The following is a 24,378-nucleotide window of genomic DNA, read 5'->3' on the forward strand; positions in this document are numbered from 1 at the left end:
CTCATATAAAAAACTCATCAAATACAAAAGTCGATGAAGAAAAAAAAATGTTATTGATAATTATTACTCCATAATTTTAAAAGAGAGTTGAAATATCTCTTCATTCTTTATAGACTCATCAAACCAATTTTATTTCTCTAAATTATTATTAAGAAAATTGAACCAATAATATTTTTCTTTGTTTCTTTTATTTAACCACTAAAATACCTTATCACTTCCCTTGATTGATTAAAATGTAACATGAGTTTACTTTTAAATATGATAAATTAGTTACATGCCTAGATTATTTGATCGGTTTTCTCTTATCCTTCAATATTACAACAATATTATTCTTGTAGTTTAATCTCCATCAATCGAATGCTGACTTTATCAGTTTTATCTAATCCCGCTCTTCTTTTATAATTGCTTCCATACCCAACAAACAAAAAATGATACAATTAACTTTTTAGTTGATTTTAGTGACGTTCAGGGAAATAATCCGGCTTAATTAATTTGTGAATTATAAGAATACCCCATTTGATATATATTTTTTTTTATATTTTCAAAAATAACCTTATGAAATTTACATTTAAAAGGAAAGTAGTAAAATAAATAGGCACGTGAATAATATCAACAAGTGAATTAGACAATGAACAGGTGGATGGCTTTGATTAATTGTATACTAACTCTAAAATTAGTGTAAAACCAAAGGAAGTTTATGTATTCACATGCACCCTGTGTTAGATAATACATTAATTGATGAAGAACTTGGGTGGGGACTACCCACGTTCAAATTCTGTCCTGATAGCAATATGGGATTTTGCCGATTGTCTCGTCGCCGCAAAACATGCGTTTTCATGTATTTATGACTGTTGGACTGTTCCATTGTGGTTAATATATGTTAATTTTGTGAAGCAACTGCTTCAACTTGCACACTTCTTCACCATTATTTCCAATTCATGCATCTTTCTTCAATGCTGCTGCTGCTGCAAATCCTGAATATCAAATTAGGAAGAAGCCAAGTTGGGTTTTCCTTTATTGGATTGGATGTGTTAAGGCAAAGGACAAAGACACGGGATCATAATGTCAAATGCGTCATCATTTTCTAGGTTAAAATAATTTCACAATTTTAATATAATAATGTCATTAATTAATTAGTGGACAACTTGGACTGCCGACTAGTTAACTTAACTTCCTCCATCTTCGACAGTTAGGTGGACCCCACCTTTTTCTGCTTCAGCTAATTTTCCACCGTTCCTTCTTCTCACTGTTACATCATACACTGAATTCAATCTGTCAATATCCTTACAAGTGAAAAATACAAACCACCTCACTAGGGTTTTATCATTTTTTCTATAAGCCCTCGGTTCTTTTGTGCGGCTCGACAAACCCAGCGTAAAAGTTGTTTGTGTTTCTTTTTCTTTTTCCTCCAAAGTACTTTGTCAGGTTCTAAAGAAAAAAGAAAGATCCAAAAATCAAACTTGATGATATATTCACTCGTTTCTGAATGGAGTTCGAGAAAAGGATGTCAGCTGTTGCGAGTGAATCTTTATCTCCATGATAAGGACCCAACAACATCTTACACATTACCAATTCACCCGATTTATGATAATTTTTTCTTCAACAGTTAATGAACACATTTTGTTCAAGTTATATATTTTCACTGTTACCAACTGGTTTGTACCTACCCATTTGATCGATACATATATTTGGATATGTATAGTTGCAGGATTTTCATATTGTCGTTAGTGGAGCGTTCAATTCTAAATATCGATCATCTCGTCCTTATCTTGTTGGATCAATTTGAGGTCATTAATCATTGCATGCCGTCGGAGGAAAAGTAACCACCATTGTTGTCTGTTTGATGAACGATGAATTGCTATCATCTTCTTATTGATATATATATATATATATATATATATATATATATATATATATATATATATATATATATATTTGAGATGAATTCTTTTATTTGTATTCATACAAGAAAATCGTTATGCACTGTATAGAGTTGTTTGTGACTAAGTAGTTGACATAGAATATTTATATAGATAGTTGATCCTCGTACTGATGTAGGAACTAAAAACATCTGTAGCGATTTTAAAAATCTTTGTTGTGTTGATGTTTTGTTTTTCTTTTACATGAAAGAGTAATATTCTTCTTAGCGTAATCATCTTGACTCAATTTACTTTTCTTTTTTTTTTTTACCCGAGAAAAATCCATATTTAATCCAATGTCACGTATTAATATGTAAAATACATGTCTCGATTTTTATCACATTATTTTAAAATGGTTGAAATAATTTTCTGATTTCTCATTCATTTTGCAGGTTTGCTTATTATGATCGATTCTCAATAAAATGAATTTCGTTTTGGGTTTTAGTAAAAAGTTGGTTCTGTTTTGCTTCCTAGTGATTCTGTTAGGTAATCAGTTATATGCTAATTAAGTAACACATCATTAATTAAATAGGATTAAATTTTTTTTGTTGGTCCTAATAAACTTGTAAATTTTTTATTCTGACGGTCAATTTTTTATTTTTCATTTTGGGCATCCTGTAAAATTTTATTTCTTTTTTAGAGTCATTGTTGGTTCACATCATTTAATAATGAATTGTGTACTATCTATTATCTATTAAGTGACAATATTGTCATCTAGTTAAGTACTAACATATTTTTTTTTCCTTTTAATTTCCATTAAATCGTTACATTTTATTTTTGGCCCTCTGCGGATTTTTCTTTTCTTTTTGATTATCTGTGAATTTTTATTTTTGTTTTGATCTATGTTACTTATTGAAATCTTTTAAATTATGAGGTTCTTAGTGGTCAAATAAGACTGATGCCTGTATTTTTGTAAAAAATAATTTCATTTAATATTCAATATAATGTATGCAGTTGATGTTAAGTCACTTAATAAAAAACTTACGACTTAATAAATGCTTCTAAATACAGATATTAAATAAAATATGGAGATCAAAATGATTTTTTTTTATTATTGACTATGAACAACATTGTCAAGTTTACGAAGGAATAAAAATTGTTTATTTTCTTAAAACTAATTACAATTTACAATTGAAGGAACACCAGATCCAATACATTAGGCAGACTTCTTTTCAATATGGTTTATATTTAAAATAGCATAATATTCTTCAAGTACATGAAATTTTCTCCGTAAACATCTTGTCATGCAAACCAAATTTTTAAAACAAATAGTGGAATTGAACATGTTCAAACTCATAACTAGACTAATATTTTATTATTATACTATTAATGCAAAATGTTTACTGACTTTATTAATCTTTGATTAGTGTTGATTAAAACCTGATCAATCACTATTAAGGAAGTTTCTCGACCCAATTATTATCCTTTTCACAATATTCGATTTTATGATTTGTTTTCCAGCGTAATTTTAGTCACAGTTTTGATGATTAATTCTTTGCACGGCATTAAAAAGCCTTAAGTCTATGGTCGGTTTCGGGTTTATATTATTAAAAAATATTTTGACAAGTCATAGACTATCCAAAATTACTTGCTTAATTACCTTTAGAAGTTGTGGAAACATTTCTTATGAAATTATTACATATTACTCCAAATTATGTACTTAAAAAATATATAATATATTTGTACTACAAAAATATTATCTAAATATATTCACTTTTAATTAATGATAATATGAGTTAATCCTACGCCTTCCAGAAAAAAAAAAAAAAAATCCTCATCAAACATGTTAACTATTTTATATATGTCTTTTGTAACACAGGTCTTTACAACGGATAGTAAATTGTACATAAAAACTAAACTATTTAATTAAAAAATAAATAAAGCTAAACATTATTTATATTTTTAACTAATTAAGACGGCTAATAAATGCTGCAATGGTTCATTTTAACAAAATCCTTATTGAAAGATTAGTTGATTTTAGAAAATTGAATGAGAACTGTTTTGTGTTATAATTTCCTATTCCTGATTTAATGACAGACATGAACAAAATTAATTAAGTAGCTTGAAAGAAAAAATGAGAATATATATAAGTTATCCGTTTAAAATTATTTAAGGCCCCTAAAATCATTATGTATTCCAATTATTAAATGGAATTATGATGTTCTATCCTCGTGTCTTTTAATAGTTTAGTTAAAGCTGTTTTGGCTGGTTTTGTTGTTCCTTGCCGCAAATTATCTGCAGTGTTTATCTTAGTCTTTTAAGGTGGCGGCTGTTTTAGTGCTTAGAAGATGCATAAGTCAACATATTTAACTGTACGTCGGTGAGAAAATTCTGGTTCACCCAGCAATCCAAGCTCACCAAATTTAATGGCGCTGATGTCAACAAGCCGTTAGTCAGTTAAGAAGCTCTTTATCTTTCGAGACCAACACTGCGGAAACATTCAAGCCTTCTACATGTTCCTTAGATCTAATAAATTTTAAATTCTCATTACGGTAATTTGATCTGATTCAACGATTCATATAGATTGATAATTTAGTAAGTCAACTCAATTTTACTTACTTTTTAACGATCAATAAAAATTCGAACTTAGTTTGACCCACCACAGGTTGATAAGTTAAACGGATTGATTTATGAATTCACTTAATTAAAAAAAAATATAATTTTTTTTCGGTCAAAACTAAATTATAATTCTAATTAAAATCTAAATAAGCTTTAATACAATCTAAATAAAAACAAAAATCAACAGAATACAAATTATTCAAGTTCAACTTAATAAAAAACACTTATGTGACCCTTTTATCTGCGGGTTGGTGAGTCAACTCGGCTCACCACGGGTTCAACCTGGGTGAGCCGGGTTCTAAATAAATTGGATCAAAAATCAACTTGTATTAAAATTTGAAAAAAAATTTCAATCCAACCTGACCTGAACCCGTGGTGAGCCGGATTGACTTGCAGATTCTAACCCATTTTGACAGTTCTAATAAATCTCATATAAATTAAAAATCGAGATAAAGTATAGTTTAAATATTTTTTTACTTTTATCCTCTTTTAAGTTATTTTTAAAAACAAAATCATAATTAAATTTCACGCACGATATCTTAAAATTATGATATATTGTGATAAACGGGTAAATGTGCCAAGTGGAGGACCAAAATCATGAGACGAACTCTTAGACTCAAACTCAACTCAAGTGGCTTTGTTGTATTGGATGGGTGATGATACGTGTTTTATTCAAAGACGATCAAAACTTTAGTGTAACTAAATATGACTAAAATGTTTGGTATGGCAATAAAGTAACTTACACTTCTTGTAGAAAATGTTGACTTCGATCATCAAATTAATTTTGGATTTTCACAACATTTAATTTTGGAGGAATTATTACAATGCAAATTTAGCAAAAAAACATTTTACAAGGATTTTAATGCCAAAAATAATATTGTTTGAAAATCATATACTTAAAACTTAATTAAATTCTAAATCAGTAAACTGTATAAGAAAAATAAAAGTCAAGTTGGCGTTATAAACATTAATTTCAAATATTAGAACATGAAGGGATTATTGAAGAACTGAGGCTAATGATATTAAAGAGTTCGAAATTGATTGATTGCTTCTTTTTTATATTGTTCCATCGTTATTAAGTAAGAAATAATTTACGTTATTATTATATTATAATTAAAAATTAGTAGATATTATGATGCATGTTAAGAATTTCAGATACTGAATATTTTTATGTTTTTGTTGAACCTGGAGTGATCATTGCATGCGATTTCTTACTAATTAATTAAATTGTTGAACTAAGAAAAACTCAGATTATAGCTGTCAACCAAGAAATTTGAAGAATGCAATTATACAACAGAGTGTTTTTAATATTGCGTGGACGGAAAGTCTTCCTCTATTGGCACCCATCCGTCCGTCCATTACCACCGACTATTGTCGTACTTTTAATTTCATCCGTTGGATTCTCCATTAAGTTAAGCGGCAACCCATCCACCAACATCATCTTGTAATAGTTATCATTCCGACAAACAAACGCTTAACTAATCCCTTATTTAATCATTCACTAATATTCTATTCTTCTAAATATCTTACTGATAAATAATGCTCCTACTACCGAACAAATATGTTTTATTTCCCTGTAATTAATTACTTAAATATTGTTAAAGATATATGAAAATTTGAAGTATAATTATCACACAAAGTTAGCAGTTTTAACATACACAACACTTTATAGTTTATAATTTATTGAAAATTTAAATTTATATTGTAAGTATATTTTAAATTAAATTTATATATTTAGTATTTTTTTAATCATCAAATTAATATATTAGTTTTTGTAAAAGAGGGATTCAAACCCGTGGACTTATCCATATTCCATCTACTTTTACCTCTAGAGAAATGTTATATCTTCATCATATATTTGATTTCAAAACATAATATGCATTTATTCTTTTCCATCAAATGTATATAATTACAAAGCTTTCAACCAAAAGTAATTTTCTCGGTTTACTCTTGATTTAGTTTTAAAATTTCGTATTTTACCTAAATTTCAATGCTCCAATACCTTTTAATATATATATATATATATATATATATATATATATATATATGTATATATATATATATATATATTCAAATTGTAACCAATTAAAAAAAATAAACTTTTAAGGAACGATATGTTTTTGAATTCTCAATTCTTTGCATTGTCAACTGTTTAGCAACGTTGCCACCCTTTTCCAAGCAATACGAACATTATTCACAATATTTTTTTGTGAAGACATCATAAAATTATTTGACAATTATAGAAAATGAATCTTCTTAAAAAGATATCCGTAATATTCTTAAAAACCAAGAAAGAAGATGAACTCTGTGGCGAGGAATGAAAAGCAACATATAATGAAATAAAGTTAAAATATGTTCCTAACTCCTATTTTTTTCTTTTTTTTACAAATTTTGCATTTTATTTTTAATAATTTTTTCTACATCCAGTCTTTAAAATATTACCAGATTCTATATTTGTCATTTAAAAATATTTCGTTTTATTTTATTGTGATTCTAAAGTATGTATAGATTTTCTTATAAAGTTCTTTTTAACATAATAACCCGTAACATTTTTATTATATGAAAAAATATAATGTCAATAAAAATAATAGAACGAGAATATCATATTAAATATGTAAATCATTTATGAAATAAACATATTTCAATTATTAGTTAATTTATTTTGTTAAATGTGGAGATAAAGTAAAGTAAAATATGAAAAGAGATAAGTGATGAGATACAGTGAGAGTGGAGAGTATAGAGAGGCGTGACCCGTCCACGTCGGCAATGGATGACATTGGGCAGAAGAGGCTACGTGGAATGAATGAAATAGGAACAAAAAAAAGAAAAAATGGGGCTTTGAAATGAGAGAGAGATATGTGTGATGGATTGTGTCGGCCATCTTTGGATTTATCTTAAAGAAAGCTCAACGTGGCGGCCGTACCAGACGACAGACTAGAAGCCAAGTGGGAAACTCATTCCCTTCTCTTCACCCTCTTCCTCCCATTCCCTCAATAATATAATATAATAATAATATTCCTTTCCACACAAACTATTTCCCATTTTCCAACCTCCGTATAAATAGAAACCAATACAACAGCAACATCGTTTCACTGTCTTCACGGACCCTATCAAAACCGTTTCACTGCACACAAAAATTATCATATATTCAGAAACATGGTTTTGAATAGGAAGTGGTAGTAGCTGTGAAGGGGATTTTCGTAGCAGATATGGAAGAAGAAGGTTTACGAGATTGCTGTTCCTCCAACTCCACCACCAACAGGAACACCAAGAAACGCAAGCAGCAACACCACCAAGACAAACCTTACAGAGGAATAAGGATGAGGAAGTGGGGGAAGTGGGTGGCGGAGATTAGAGAACCCAACAAGAGGTCCAGGATCTGGCTGGGTTCTTACTCCACCCCCGTCGCCGCCGCACGCGCCTACGACACCGCCGTCTTCTACCTCAGAGGCCCTTCCGCCCGCCTCAATTTCCCCGAACTCTTGTTCCAAGACGACGACGTTTCAACCCAAGAGGGCAACATGTCCGCTGATTGTATACGCAAGAAAGCGACCCAGGTCGGCGCGAGAGTGGACGCGCTCCAAACCGCGCTTCAATCCTCGTCGTCCCACTCCGCTAATTCCAGCCACGTCAGCTCTGACAAGCCAGACTTGAACGAGTATCCAAAACCCGAAGATTAGTTTCCACCGATCACGGGTCGTGACACGATGTTTCAAAACCTTTATTATCATATATCTGGGTACATATTTCATATTTTCTTCCACTTCACTTTAAATTAGAACCTCTAGGAAGAAACACACACACACCGGAGACGAGGCTAACTTATTCATGAGGTGAGTAAGTACTAAAATTGTATATTTTCTCTTTTTACCAAACACCAAAGGGGTATATACATGTACCACTAGTTGCTCACTTCACGAAGAACAAAGCTTAGCTCTTAACCAATCGAATGAGATCGTGTAACAGATTTTTTCCTTTTTTTTTTTTCAATTTGTATGCTGAAGTCGTAGACTGGTCGCATAGGATGTGGTGTTTTCTGAGGTCGGTGGTGTGTTGTAAACATGTAATTTGTAACGAGATATATGTATGTGTTGATTGGACTAGACAGAATGGAATGAAAGTAGTGTTGTTTCAAATTTTGTTTATGCATATATGTATGTAGTGATGAATTGGGTAATTTGATGAAGTTGTGTAGAGTATATTGTCCCTCCCCTGCGTGTGTTATCCTGATGAGAAGTGAAAAAATGAGGAAACGAAGGAAGAGATAAAGATAGGAACAGCAGTGGGCGAAGAATTGGGCAGCAAAAGAAGAGTGGTAAGAAGTGGATTTGGAGATAAGGAAGAATTGGGCAGGAAAAGAAAAGCACCCCACAAAACTTTATTATTTGAATTTTGTTAAAAGAATATGCGAGATAGGCGGAGAACAGTGTGGGTCTATCCCAAAGTGAGGTTGTCAGTTGTCAGAGTCATGGGAAAGTTGGAGTTTAGGATAGTTGCGTTTGATACACATTCAAAGCGTAGGGCCTCACCCACCTCTCACCTCTCTTTCGTCTTTCTTTTGTTTTCCCCTTCGCACTCTTCCACATCACATTTCCTTAAAAAAACCCTCCACATACTGTCAAAACGTTTCTCTCAATAACGTATATTACGTGGTCCAATGATTGTTTATTTTCATTTCGTAATTTCATCTTTTAACCACCAATACACAGCTGTTGTTTCGTAATTTCTTATTTCCTCTTAAATTTGGACATTATTAAAAAATTTGTTCTTTACCTTCCACCTTAAAAAGGTAACCCAGTAGCACTGTACTGTTGAATAAAACGTTTGTGATGGTTGGTCTGGTGTGCACCTTTGACGTGTTGGATAGACTATGTTGAGGCTTGGGTGGGCGATCTCCAATCATTGATTTCCCTTGGTCGGACTTCAAACTCCACTGTGAACCAATGCCAAATACTTTTCTACACTCCTATAAAAGACCACAAATACTTCTATTCCGTGGCTTAAACCCACTCATGTACAAGACTACAAAAAAATAAATCCACCACATATCAGTTTATGTTTTTAACTTACATCCACAATTATTCCACGTAAATATTGATATAACCTTTCCCACGAAAATTAAAAACCTTAAATAGAATATTTTAACATAATTACAAATCCTACAATGACACATAATTATCAAGTTCCCATACATCCAATAGATATGTTGAATTATAATAATTTCTTTTAAATCAATTCTTTATTTTTATAATTTTTCTTTTTAATATTACTCTACGTGAAATCTTGATGAACACCAACTAAATAATTAACCTTTTATATATATATATATATATATATATATATATATATATATATATATATATATATATATATATATATATTCATAAAAAAAATTTATTGATGGATTTAGGTCATCTCCAATTATCAATACATTTTTTATCATCATTAATCAACGAAGTTTTTGATCTGTTGATAAAATTTATTTACAAATGTTTTACTAATAGATTTTTAGTTGTCAATAATCCATCAATAAACTTCAATTAATGAAAGATTTTGTTCATGATAATTAACAATTTTCTGATAATGATAAACAATGATATCAATAACAAGTATGTGATGTTTCAAATATAAATAACCTTACATGCTCCTTTTATTTGTTCTACTAATGGAAATGAAGAAAGATCAAATATTTTTTTTATTATTATCTTTTTCACAAATGGGATCATAACTCATTTTATAACTTTTGTCGATTATATTTCAGACTTTAATAATTTTAATTGGATCTTTCATCAAATCAAAATATTATTTTATCATATCTACACAACAATTTCTTATGATAATTACATCTAAATCGTATCATATAATATATATATATATATATATATATATATATATATATATATATATATTATATATATATATATATATATATATATATAAATAATATGATCGTAATATATTTAAATAATATATATGTGATAAAAAATACTAATACTCTAATTCACAAAAGACGTTTGGAGTACCCCTTCTTACTACTTGAATTGTTATCTAGCTTACAGGACATATTTTTCTATATACCTTCTTATACTAAAAAGCCAGCCAAACAAATCTAAAAATATGTAATATTCATTACAAGGTAATGTAACTATTCAAATTTAAGGTTTAAATAACTTCTCGATTCCCATAAATTAGGGAATTCTGTATACTTTAATAAAAAAAATTCTTGTTTGGTTCTTAATAAAAAAATTATTTTTAGTTGAATTTCTATTATTTAGTGATAGTTGTGAAGTGATTATCTATTTATTAATTGAGAATAATTGCCGGAATAAGATTTATTTTTTATCATTTTGTTTCCTATTAAATTTTTTATTTTTTATTATTTTTTTTCTTTTTAATCCCTCTAAAATTTGAATTTGTAACTAGTCTTGTGATTTATGGACATGTTTTAAGTGGAGTTATCCCTTATAATAAAAATTGGGCGTTCTTAAGGATTTAAATCTTATTTAAACTTTCCTTTTATATAAAACTAAACTTATTTTATAAGGAATAAATAAATAAATATATGTCAAAATAAAGATATTTAGTCAATACATTAAATTTTATAGTGTGAACCATTAACCCAATAATATATAAAGTATTGCTAAAACACAATGCACATACAAAATTTATATTTAATGGAGTAAATTTAGTAATACTAAATATTAAAAGTCAAGTGCAAAAAGTTATAAGAACTTGATTTATGCTAACCCCTATCGATAATAGGCTCAAAAGAATAGAAAAAGGAGATAAAGGCCCTATGGATTTTCCTTTGTAGAAAGGGTAAGGACAGTAGTGAGAATGAACAAGCATTTGAAAAAAAAAAAAAAGCAAAGACAACCATGCGTGCTCCATGCCTTCTTGCTGCTACAAGATATTGAACATTGATTTCTCTGACCAAGTTGAAACAATGGTGAGACAAGGGACAATGACATGCAATGCTATTTCATAATCAGAAACATCAATTTCCAGATGCAAAGGGAACAAACAGATTTGAGGTCGTAAAGCAGTCTCTAAAGCTTAGCTTTATCTTGGAATCCTTATGAAAGAACCACCATCAGTCCCTAAAGCTTTGCTTTCATGGTGGAATCCTTTTGTGAGAAAACCATTGTCTCATCGAAGAAGACCCCTATATATCACACCATCTAGAAGGGCTTTTTGATGTTAAAGTATCGTGGAGAGAGTTTTCTTGTAAATTAGATGCGTTTGGAAGTTTGACATTAACTAGAGATAATATCAATTTAGAGTATATAGGTGGATGCAAAACCTCATCTTATAAGTCAATTTTGTAGGATTGAGTTAGGTTTAAAATTCAATACTTAACATTGTATTAAAGTTATTGTTAGAGTCTATAACGTCTCGTTTCACAGATAAATATACCTCAGCACCAAAGACAGTATGTTAGAAGTTTTACATTGTTTAAAAATAAGATTAATTTAATATATATTTGGGTACAAGGCTTAGAATTATTTCTCCTCTTACAACATTCAATCAAATATACTTCTTGGTCACAAGTTATTATTCATCCAACCTCTTAAAATCTAAGTTCTAAAAATTCATTACATTGTCAATTGGTACCTTTACATTAGATTTTAGCCCAATTTAAAGTATCTAGAGAGAAATACACTACACACTGTTTCTGTCAAAACTGTTTATTGTCAGGGTGGTTATGTTTTTAATCTTTTTTTTGCACAAAATTTCTTTTTATTTCCCAATAAACTTTTAGTCGATCTCAATTTCTCGTACTTGTATGCCAACATTTTAAGTTCATATCTGACATGTGTTGGCACTAAATGATAACAATGGAATCCCAACAAGAGAAAGATGATAAATTTTAAACTTTTAAATGATGGTGCATGTATGTGCTTTATATCCTAAAAGTATATATTTGACCATGAAGTGTAAAGATAAAAGTCCAATATTGCATGGAGATGGATGAGATAAGCAATATGTAAGAAAAAAGAATTATAAATTTATTGTATTGAGTTGATTTATGATTCCGAATACATCGAACAAAACCAGAACAACTGGTAAGTATTAAAGACTTGTGCATATAATACTTTCAAAGCGGAAAGGAAATGATGTTTACGATGTTGAATAATTCATCAAATCACAACAATTAACAAGTGGGCTACGTCTATATTCCAGAAGGATCATAAGGAAATGAATAGGAGGTGTATAATAATTTTATGGGTTGCATGAAGAAACACGGTCCTTCACTTTACCAGTTATAATGGATTCGGGTTAATGTTTGTCCACAATCAAATTTTAAATAGAAAAAACACCGTCCACAATCTTATTGTAGGATACGTGGTGGACTGATAGTCCAATTTAATTTGATTGGGCCTCCTTTGGACTTTATCTTTAAACAAAACCTTCTATTTGAAGCCGATGGCTATGCAGATCTTATTATATTTCAATCGAGGTAGAATTGTGGGCCAATCCACCTCGCTCTATCCTAGACCCGCAGGGACGGTAGATTATGTGGATCGAACTTTTTCGAACTGCGCTCATAACCTCATCCGTCCAAACTTTTGACTGTGGGCCGGCCCACCTAACCTATCCCGTATTACGATCCTTCTTGTATCCTAGGAAGAAAGAGTATTATCAAATAGTCATATAACTGTCTACTGCTTCTTTTATACGAGGAAAAAAACAAAATGTGAAGAAGAACCGACATTCTAATACACATCTTATCAACTAATACTAAAATGCGAGGATGATATAAACAATTTTTTTTACTAAATCTTAACCTTGTTTTTGAATCAGAAATTTCTTATTTTATAAAGTATTTAAATACATTAAACTTTAAATCATCTCATTTTAAATTATTCTATTTTTTAACTTATTTTATTTACAAATTTAACTAATTTTAATTCTTTTATGTGTATATAGTATTTTAATCACTACAACTTCAAAAAATAAAAAAATCAAACAATTGTTAAAAATTAAAAATTTCAATATTAATGAAATGTTGCATTTAATCCTAATTGATGTTACTTTTGCTAAAATTCGTCAAAAAAATTTCATCTGATATTTGCAAAATATTTTCTTAATTGATATGTTTAGTTCAACTGCAGTTAATTAGGTTGATATTTATCAAGGCTACTTTTATAATGTTGACGGTTGGGGATTTTTTGTTGTTGTTGTTGTTTTTTTTTTTATCAACGTCATATGACAAATTTTTCCAATTGAAATTGGTTAAAGAAAAAAAAAATTTGATTAAAATATTTTCTGTTAACATTACAAAATAAATCCTAAAAAAGAATAGCATCATTGTTGATTGTAAAAAAGTAATAACAAACATTGACAAAAAAATGTATGTTAAAAAATAATTCTAAAAAGAAACTACGACAATCAAAATATAAATTTGATAAATACGAAAAATTTTAGATTCTTACTAACTTTAAATTCTCTAAATTTAAAAAATCCAATTACTTTAAGAAAATTCTATAATTTTAATTTTTTTTAAAATATTTTACCAAATAATATATTTTGTTGTAAAATGTTTTAAATTCTAAAAGAAAAAATCACTCTCTTAAAATTTTCTATCTAAATACACTATAAGGTTATAAACAGTGAGATTCACCCAAGTTGACGAGTGTATACATGTGTTTTCCTGTCTAACATTATGTTTGTTTTTTACTGGTTTATTGTGAACCCACCACCAAAATTTGTGCAGATTTTCAACTCGTCTAGAATAGTTTATCATAGCTAATCTGTAATGACAAATGGAAGATTTTTGTTTAGAAAAACCGGAAAAATGATATTGGAATGATAGTTTATGTTACGAATTTAATTATGAATTTAAGTCTTACAAATTAAATATAAATAAATAAGTTAAAAATTATGTAAAAAAACAAGATTTGTAAGTTTATTATAAGATTTTAAATTAGAGATAATATGAATACGTTATATATAATTTTGATTTATATTTATTAAGGTTAAATCTTCCTTATTAATCCCTTAGTTTGAGTTCGTCTTTGGAATATAAAAGCGGTTCCTGTGGATCACCTTGATCTCATGTATATGATTGTTAGGAATTTAAGTATGAATCTAAGTTCCACATTGATCAGAAATGAGAAAATAGAGCCCCATATAAGGATCAAGGTCCATAAACCCATTGTCATAAGGTTTTGGGTTGAGAGTGGTGTCAGTGCCTTATATGGTTAGACTCAGGTCTCATTACAATACTATGAAATCGTGAATGATAAATAATGAAATGATATATTTTAAATTAAGGATCAAGGCCCATAAACATGTTGTCTTAAGGTTTCTCTAACTAGGGATGTCAACAAAATTCAAGAATATATATATATATATATATATATATATATATATATATATATATATATATATATATATTAGTAAAAAACAGTTTGGCTTAATTTTTTCTAAGTTGCACATCTAGTTTTTTGTCTTCATTCTTCAAACTTCAAGAATTGGTATGTTGTGTTCTTCTAAGTACACTCCTTGACATTCTTCTCTTTTCTTTATTTGAAATTGGGCATATACATCAAATTATATATAGACAATGACGTTTATGGTATGCTTGTTGTCAAATGATGGAATCAAAATAAAAATACTTGGCACGTGACAATTGAGGTTGATTATTTGTTTATTTTGTTTATTTTGTAGGAATCAATTGGAGAAAGTGAACTTTTTGATCAAAACACTAATTAAAAAAATTTAATTATGTTGAATGTCATTTTATGTTTACTTTTATAATTATTTGGACTTTTATGAACTTGAGTTTATTTGAACTTTATTTAAAATTTATGATAATTATGTATTTTATTTTATTTTATTTGAATTTATGATTAAATATTTATTTTTTAAATAATTTTGTAAATACCCGTGGATACTCGTGGATACCCGCGGATATGAAAAAAAAGACAGGTACCTGCATAACGGATACCCGACGAATATGAGTACGGGTACGGGGCATATATTTATCCAGCGGGTAGGGTACGGGAACTACTATTCGTACCCTACCCGCCCCGTTGACATTCCTACTCGATACAGTACTATGAAATCGTGGATGATAAATAACGAAACAATATATTTCAAATTAAACTTTTATATCCTACCTTTAAATTTAAATTAATCTTATAAAATTATCTACATTAAAATATGATTTTAAATCTAATTTAATTTTATGAAATTGGTTATTAAAGTAAGATTTGTTTTTATTATATATTGTAAAGTAGTTTTATTTTCGGTCGACGAAAACTTCTAACATTTACTGACAGTTTCTTATGTATATCATCTCCTATAACTACATCCTCTTTCAAATAATCATTAAATACTATTTACAAAAATATAGAATTAAAACAAATGAAACGTAAAATTACTAAACAAATTTGTTAAAAAGAGATATCTTTCCTATTCTTCATTATCTAATAAAAATAAAAAATAAGAATATTGTAATATTTAAAATAAAGGTGAGTATGGAGGACAAAAATAAAGTAAATATAGATATTTATTCTTGTATAAAAAGGTTGGTGTTAATTTATCATTAATATCATAATAAGTTCCAGGAGTTTATTTAAAGTCCGATCTACGCAAGGCAATGACGTGGGTTGAAATTAAGAGTTTGAAAACATATTAGCTGGAAAACATAAATCCTGCAACAAAAAAAGTTTGAAAATAGGAAGAGAATAATGAAAGTGTAAATAGGCACAACATTGGTTCATTGGCATGGATAATTGTAATTCGGGTTAAATAAGTTTTTCGTCTTCAAGTTTCAGTAAAATTTGGAATTAGTCTTTTTTTAAAAATTTTGACCAATTTAGTCTTTCATCTTTAAATATTTAAAAATGCGTGAATTTAATTATTTTAACTAAATTTTGTTAAGTTTATTTGACATTTCAAACGTATTTCATGATAGTATTTAAATTGTTTACACCGTTTGACACATTTTCGCTTCAATGTTAACCCAAATATTATCATAAAATACGTTTAAAATGTCAAATAAAGCTAACACAATTTGGTAAGAATGACTAAATCCACGTATTTCTAAAGATGAAGGACGAAATTGGTATAAAGTTTCGAAAAGAAACTAATTCCAAAATTCCCTGAAACTTGAGGGACCAAAAACATATTTAACCCATTGTACTCCTGTCAAAATTGGTTGCGAATCGGGCATCTCGGATCGGGTTGGATTAAAAATTTGTTACAAAATTTTAATATAGATTGATTTTTGATCCAGTCTATCTAGAACTCGAATTGAATTCATGATGAGCCGGGTTAGTTCACCAACTCACAAATAAATAGTTACATAAGTATTTTTTGTTAAGTTGGACTTTGCATTTGGGTCATAGATTGTTTTTTTAGCCAATACATAAATAATTTGTATTTTTATGATTTTGGTTTATATTTTGATTGTATTGAAGTTTATATAAATTTTAATTATAATTATAATTTAGTTTTGACTGAAAAAAAATATTTTTTTAATTAAAACCGTGAACTAATTCATTTAATCTATCGGATTGATTTAGTTAGACTATATTTTATTTTTTTCAATTTATTAGTAAATAAACTAGATCGAATTGATTTAATAAATCATCCAGTAATAAATCAAAGTAGCCGGATCGGATTACGACAGCTCTAGATAATTGTCGTGATTGAAGGGAGTTGAGATAAGTGTGGTGCAATCAGATACGAGATCTGTTTAACGTGAGACCAAAAACATTGCCTCAACCTCATAATCTATTTATTTGTCAACCTTGCTATTATTATCCCACCATTTCGACCTTCCCATATAGTCACATCTGTCCAACGGGATAATTAAAGATTAATTAAAGAACTCACCTTTTTAACCAAACTTTTCAACTTAATTTGAATAATGCCCAAGCTTACTAATAAAAACAACTGCCCAACTTTCAACGTGAACCCAGCTTTAGTTATTTTTTCTCGTTGAAAGTTATCAGTAACTTTTAGAAAAAACTATTGAAAATTAATTTTCAGTACTATTCATGATAACAATTCTTTCAACTAAGGGAGGAATTTCATGTGGGAAACTTTTACTCTTATGCACTCTATCTTTGAAGAAAAATAAGAAATAATCATAAACAGTGAAAAAATAGTGAATATTTGCTGGTACCAATTGAAAACATTTTCAAGTACAAAATGAGCTGGTGCATAACATAATACAACTCACCATGGATTTGGATTATGTTTATGGATGGAATTCTCATAACGAGGGTCACATCAAGGTAAGGAGCCAGCAGTATTGAATCTTTGCATGCTGTGAATCATATGTCTATAGATTAGCTTAGCTTTTTTTTCATACAAACAGTAAAAGTTAATTTGCAAGTACTTACACTATTTAATTATATTATACTATATACATTGTAAAATAATTAATTTTCATGATAATGTATTTCATAACACATGTTTAATTTGTGGATACATTTTCTTTTGGATAGTTTTCAATATATGATATAATATACTAATCTTGTTTATGATATTATGATTGTTATTGGTAGTGTTTGTATATTACAAAAATTATATATATATATATATATATATATATATATATATATATATATATATATATTATCTTCTTCCAGCATTATATTCATCACATCAAGCTTTCTGAAGTTCCCTTTTGTTTTCTTGACATTTTTGGTTTAAAAGTGATTTACTCCTATGTTGAAAGGGAGCCATTGATCGCACTTTCTAACAAAGCTAGTTTACGATGACGTTTACTGGTCCTATCTCATGTCCTTAAAAACAGATGATGGGTAAATCGTAAAGTTAGCGGTGCTTATCTTTTTCCATCCTCGAATAATGATACATGTCTTATGTAAATTACTGTACAAATCATTAACACGTTAGATTTTTTTTTTTGTCTGTAAGATTTCAGATATCACATCTCACAGAAAATAATTTGTTCATGTATATGTTTTCCTCCATTAATATTGCCACCCTCGAATGTGCTCCCAACACTATTTATAAAGCGACACAACTTGAATTTCCTTTCAAGCAACCTTTATTTTTCTCCAATCATAGCTAAAACTAAATTATGATATGAACTATTGCTCTAGGAATGTTAGTCAAGAAAGGAATATTTTTTTTATAAAAATGACATAAAGTTTATTTTGATATAGCATTTGGTGGAGAATGGTTTAATTTATAAAACGAGGAATGTATAAATTGAATGGTTAACAATAGGAATGGGTGGCATAATTAGCCGTAAGAGGAAAGTTTGAGTTTGGAAAAACTGTAGATGGGGCATAAAGGGTTTGATAATGATATCCAAAGGAGTGAAACAGGAAAACTCACGCGCAGCTTGCAGGTGCATGATTGTGATGTGATGATTGGCCATCATGCATTTTGACTGAGACACGTGTGCTTCTTGTTTGAATGGCACGTGCATAAGCGAAGGGTGGAATGGAATTACATGAGTAAAAATGTTGAGTCACGTGCCTCCCTGGGAGCCCTGCCCAGCTGGGCTGCTCAAAGAACAGTGATTAGTTATCCGACCAGTTGCCAGCTGCACTCAACACTCAATCATATGCTACGCGGGAAATCAGAATTATGGGACAGGTTTTCTTCCTTCACTTCAGACCAGACCACATATGCGAGGTTTGAAACCATTTTGTAAAATATAATGGTGTTTAATTTAATAGAGCGAATTTGGATATTATAACGTAAGTGGAGTGTATAAAGCAGTGTTGGGAAATTGAAGTAGAGTTCCCGAAAGAGTGGGAAATGGGTTTGCGGGGTGAGTGAGTGAGTGAGTGAGTGTTGTGTTGTGTTGGACATTCTCTGGCAGTGGAAAAAGACAAAGACGGCATTCATGATATCGAAGGTGAGGAAGTCCCATTCATCCTTTTTGATATAAAAATCCGTATCCTGAAAAGCAGATCGAAGGGCTTCCATATTCAAGTTTTGGGATTGGAGGAATCTTTTTGCATTCCTCACATCACTTTATTCATCACCAAAAGCTTTTCAAAGAAAGAGTGTGTGTGTGAGAGAGAGAGAGCCAAAGAGGCCACCGAAAAGCATGGATACCTTATCATGAAAGCAAGAAAAAAAGTCCCGATTTGACGGGCCAACCCACACGCACAAACGCATACTTCATCATCCCACCCTTCTCCACACGCGCTCATTCCATTCCACTTAACATTTTAACATCTTTTCACAATAAATTACCATCACTCTACTATCATATTAACATAATAATGTTGTATGATTCAGAAATAACACACATTTAAATAATTAAATAAGACTTTCAGACAGATTTAATGAATGATATAGAACTCAAAGAAAGAACTAGGAATACATGGTTATTGGAATTTTTCCATGATCACTACCTAGTATAATAATTTACTGCGTACGGTGGTATTGTGCTTTTCCTTTAAAATACATTTTAGTTTTACTTTTGATTGGGTGAGTTGCATTGCCTTTTACTTTAATTTATAGGTGGAAATTCTTAAGTCAACTACATCTCATGATTTGGTCTTGGTTTTTGCAGGCAACACCTCATTTCCCACTTCGTCCACTTTACTAAAGTCTCATCCAATCCTCTTCTATATCATCCCCTATCATCCTCTCTTCTCTCCACCATGACCACCAGCATGAAGGTGCATCACTTCACACGTGCATTCTGGGAGCACGAACCCTTCCTCACGCTTGGCTGCAAGCGATTACGCCCTCTTGCTCCCAAGCTTCCCAACCCTTCTCTTCCTTTCGATCTCAAGACCTTCATCAGACCAGAAACTGGTCCCACAAAACCCGTTTCCTCTCTCCACAATAACAAGGATCCACCTTCACCCCAGGCCCAGGTTCGTATTATTATCTAATTATCACTATTATATACCATCATATCCCTTAACCACTCTTCTTTAATTAATTTCATTTTCTCTCCGCCCATCATATCCATGCATTAGGACTATAATTCACGTCCACGTATGCACGTAAAACACACTACTATTTATTTGTTGTTAATTGTTTGGTGGTATGGTTAATGCACAGGTCGAAACGCATCCAGGAGGGACGCGGTGGAATCCGACGCAAGAACAGATTGGTATATTGGAGATGCTGTACAAAGGTGGGACGAGAACCCCAAATGCTCAGCAGATAGAGCAGATCACTGTTCAGTTAGGAAAGTACGGAAAGATCGAAGGGAAGAATGTGTTCTATTGGTTTCAGAATCACAAAGCACGCGAGAGACAAAAGCAGAAGCGTAACAGCCTTGCCTTTTCTCATACGCCTCGAACTCCCACAATTCATACTGTTGTTACTTTAGAGGCAGCAAAGGTAGGTGTATGTGTGCACTAACCTAGTAATGATACCAGATTTTGTTTTCAAAAGTGGAATTAAGTTAATGAATTATATTGCAGGGGGAAGTAGTAGATAGAGAGGAGGAGGAAGGTAGTCCCTACAAAAAGAAGTGTAGGAGATGGGTATTTGATTGTTTGGAAGAGCAAAGCATGTCGTCATCGTCGGTGTGTGAAGAGGAGGAATTCAGAACTCTGGAGCTTTTCCCATTGCACCCGGAAGGAAGATGTGAAGGGGTTTGAGAAATTGACCATTAATTCATGATTTTGCTTTGCTTTAGTTCCAAATCCAACCATGCTGATTGAATGAATGTGGTTTAGTTTGCTTTACTTTTCTTTTTTCTTTGTATTGGGAAAGAAGAAAGACAAAGTTGTCTCTGATCTGTACTCTTCCACTTAATGCTATTCCTGACTTTGGAACCAAACCAAAGCGATTTGTCTCCCTTTATTTGTTGATTTCAGCTACATATGGGTGTGACTTTGAAAACGAGGGATCCTTTTGACTACAGCAACAAATAAATCAAACGAGGCTTTTAGGTTAAAAGGAGAAGCTACGGACGCACAAGTCCACGCACCTACTCCTTCTTAATTCTTCTTCTTCTCCTTCTTCTTCTTAAGTCTAGTTTCAAGATTGAAAAAGCATTAGTGTCCTGTAGCTGAAATCTTAAAAAATAATCATGTTAGATACTCCACTCACCCGTCATAAATCAGACTTTCATAAAGGAGAGGGCACATGAAGTATGAAAGGGTACATTCATATATTTATTTTTTCCCCATTGACATGCAAGTTTCTTTTTACCACATAGTGCCTCGTAGGGCCATCAGAAGCAGACTTAGGAGGGAGAGGGAGACCAGCAATTTGAATTTACAAGTCCCGACCAGTTTCATCACGTGTACTGTGTCTGCATATCGAGAAAAACAACAGCCTTATCCTCTATCTCTAGGATTTCGATCACATTCTCAAACTATACTTTTACAGTTTAGGGAGAGATGAAAAAAGTCTCATACTGAAACAGGCTGTAAATAATGAAAGACCGATGAGATAGTTGCCTTAATAATTTCAGACTTACCATAAGTATTTCTCAAAAAAAATTATCTATATCCTACGATAAATTTTATTATTACCTTAGAAAATACAATGATATTTTTATTTATAGTATATCATGATAATTTAAGAGTTATTGGAATGATGGATAAAAATTTAGTAAAAAATAGATTAAAATATTGTTATCTGAAAAATTAATAAGGAGTTTTAAGATAAGTGGACGAGTGATTGTTTTTAAATAATTTAAGTGTTAATCTTGTTCATTTTTGAAAAGCTAAAAGTAAACAATTTTGTATTCATATAGGTAGATTACCTCTACCCTGAATTGTTTTAGTAAACATATGGCTCTAAATTTAAACATAAAAGAATTATCTATGACATGTTTTGACATAAATTTTAATAATATATATGATTCCATATATATAATATTTATTTTTTATATTAAAAATCAATTCACAATATGTTCGTCTTCTTAAAATTAAATATGGTTTTAGTATTTATATTTAACATCAAATTGAAATTTGGTATTATTTTAAATCTTAATATATTTTAGTATATTTTAAATTTAAGTATATTGATTTTTTTACATGTTAAACAACATTTAAGATTATGTTTGAAGTGAAAAATGTTAAATATAAAAAATTCAAATATCACATGAAACATCGTATGACACGTACAAAATTAATATAATTGGATAAAAAGACTATATTTATTAATTTTTAAAGTTTAAGAACTAAATTATATCAAAATCTTAGACAAAATGTTGAGGTCAAAGTTTTTCGACTATATATATATATATATATATATTTAATCTTTTTTACTTAATGAATTTCTAATTCACTTTACCTAATTAAATTCTAAAATTTAAAATTTTTCGTTGAAAATTAAATGAATAGACTATATTAATAATCAAAAGTTTAAAGTACCAGCGCTGATGATCTTGATTACTTTCAGAATGAAGATACAATAAATGCAAAATCTAACAAGCAATTATTACTTGTTCTTTGAAGTTATATAAAAATATTTCATATTTCATATATTGCTTGATTAACTCTATATGACTTCCCAAGATTATTTATTTAATCTAGTTCTCAACTATATATTTTCATACAACAATAATTCATAAGTTTTTATTAAATCAAGTTTTTTAAATATTCAGCTTAAACATTTAATTGACTGACACACATTTGTAACTTATTTAAATCCATGATATTTGTTTTAAAGTTACTTAATTATTTTAATATATCATTTCACCACTGAGTGTAAATATAACTACTAAAAATATTAACGAACAAAAAAAAAACAAACTAATTGCTAATATGATTACTAAAATATTAAATAAAAATAAAAATTGAGTCTTGGTGTAGTGCTCAAAGATTTTAAGCTATTTCTTTGCAAAAACATGAAAAATACTATATGAAGTAAAAAAGGTATGTTTAAGAGTAACCGTAAGAGTTACTTTTACTTTAATGATATGTTTTTTGTTGGAGATTATTGACGAGTAGAAATGATAGATAAACTCTTCTATGTGAATATTATTCAAACTCATTTTTATTTTAACAAAAAGGTTTCGTATTAATTATATATGAGTAAATTAGATATGAGTATGAAAAATATTGAATTATTTTAATTAGGTATAAAGATGCCTTCTTATCCAAAAAGTATATTGTATAAGGGAGAAACCTGTCCAATTTTACAAACAAGGAAAATTAATTTGAAATTTAAATCTAGATCTAGCTAAAGTGATATTAATGTTTATCATGCATGGTTCCTTATCCTAAATTTTGTTTGGTTGAGATTCACACGGACCTTAATTGAGCTTAGATAACCTCGCTTTACTCTTGTTAACTTGGTTTTCCAAGGTTATATTTTCCAGTACCTTTTGGACTTGACAGACTCAATCGCAACTTAGCCAAATAGTAATTATTTAAAGAAAAATATAAGTCTTAAATAATTTATAAGTTCAAGAAATAAAATAAATAAATAATTGATTAATTTTTTGAATAAATTAAATATCTTCTAATATATTATGTACCGAATCTTACGTTATACATAAGATTCTGTAAGTGATAAATGTTTAATTTTATTGGAAAGATGGAGAATCTTGGAGGTACAAGTTCGGTTCTTTTACATAGTATAATTATACCTAATAATTACTGAAATGAGCAATTTTTTTTAAAAAATTATCAATATGGAGAATTTGTATCTGATTTATACTATTTCAAAATAATAAGTCATATGTCATGAGTACGACTTTATTATAAATATGATTTCAGATATTAATATTAATAGAACAAAATATTTTATTTTTTATTAAAAAAATAAGTCATGTGTAAGTGAGGACTTGAGACAGGATGTCGTAATTCTCATTGATGACATCTTATATAAATTGTGTTTGTGATGTATGACTCTTTTAAGATGAAGTCTATATCTTCAATATTTTATATTTTTAATTTTTTTAGTTGAAATAATAAATTTAGTTTTTATTATGATAGATGCTTATATTTTTATACTTAATAAGTTGTATTAA

The 24,378-nt window shown here is 29.5% G+C and overlaps 1 protein-coding gene and 1 pseudogene across 1 annotated transcript; both read left to right on the forward strand.

The window, feature by feature from the left end:
- The first annotated feature begins 7,525 nt into the window (after window positions 1-7,525).
- Window positions 7,526-8,614, forward strand: LOC114195960 (ethylene-responsive transcription factor RAP2-1 pseudogene; annotated as a pseudogene).
- Window positions 8,615-20,000: 11,386 nt separating this feature from the next.
- On the forward strand, window positions 20,001-21,233 carry LOC114162717 (WUSCHEL-related homeobox 4-like). Its single transcript, XM_028046676.1, has 3 exons — window positions 20,001-20,308; window positions 20,499-20,783; window positions 20,867-21,233. Exons 1-3 carry the CDS (start codon window positions 20,090-20,092, stop codon window positions 21,044-21,046), a joined length of 684 nt encoding a protein of 227 aa, XP_027902477.1. The 5' UTR covers window positions 20,001-20,089; the 3' UTR covers window positions 21,047-21,233.
- The last annotated feature ends 3,145 nt before the right edge of the window (window positions 21,234-24,378 follow it).

Source organism: Vigna unguiculata, chromosome 9, assembly GCF_037176805.1.
Source record: "Vigna unguiculata cultivar grain cowpea cultivar isolate G323 ecotype 2 chromosome 9, ASM3717680v1, whole genome shotgun sequence".
NCBI lineage: Eukaryota > Viridiplantae > Streptophyta > Magnoliopsida > Fabales > Fabaceae > Vigna > Vigna unguiculata.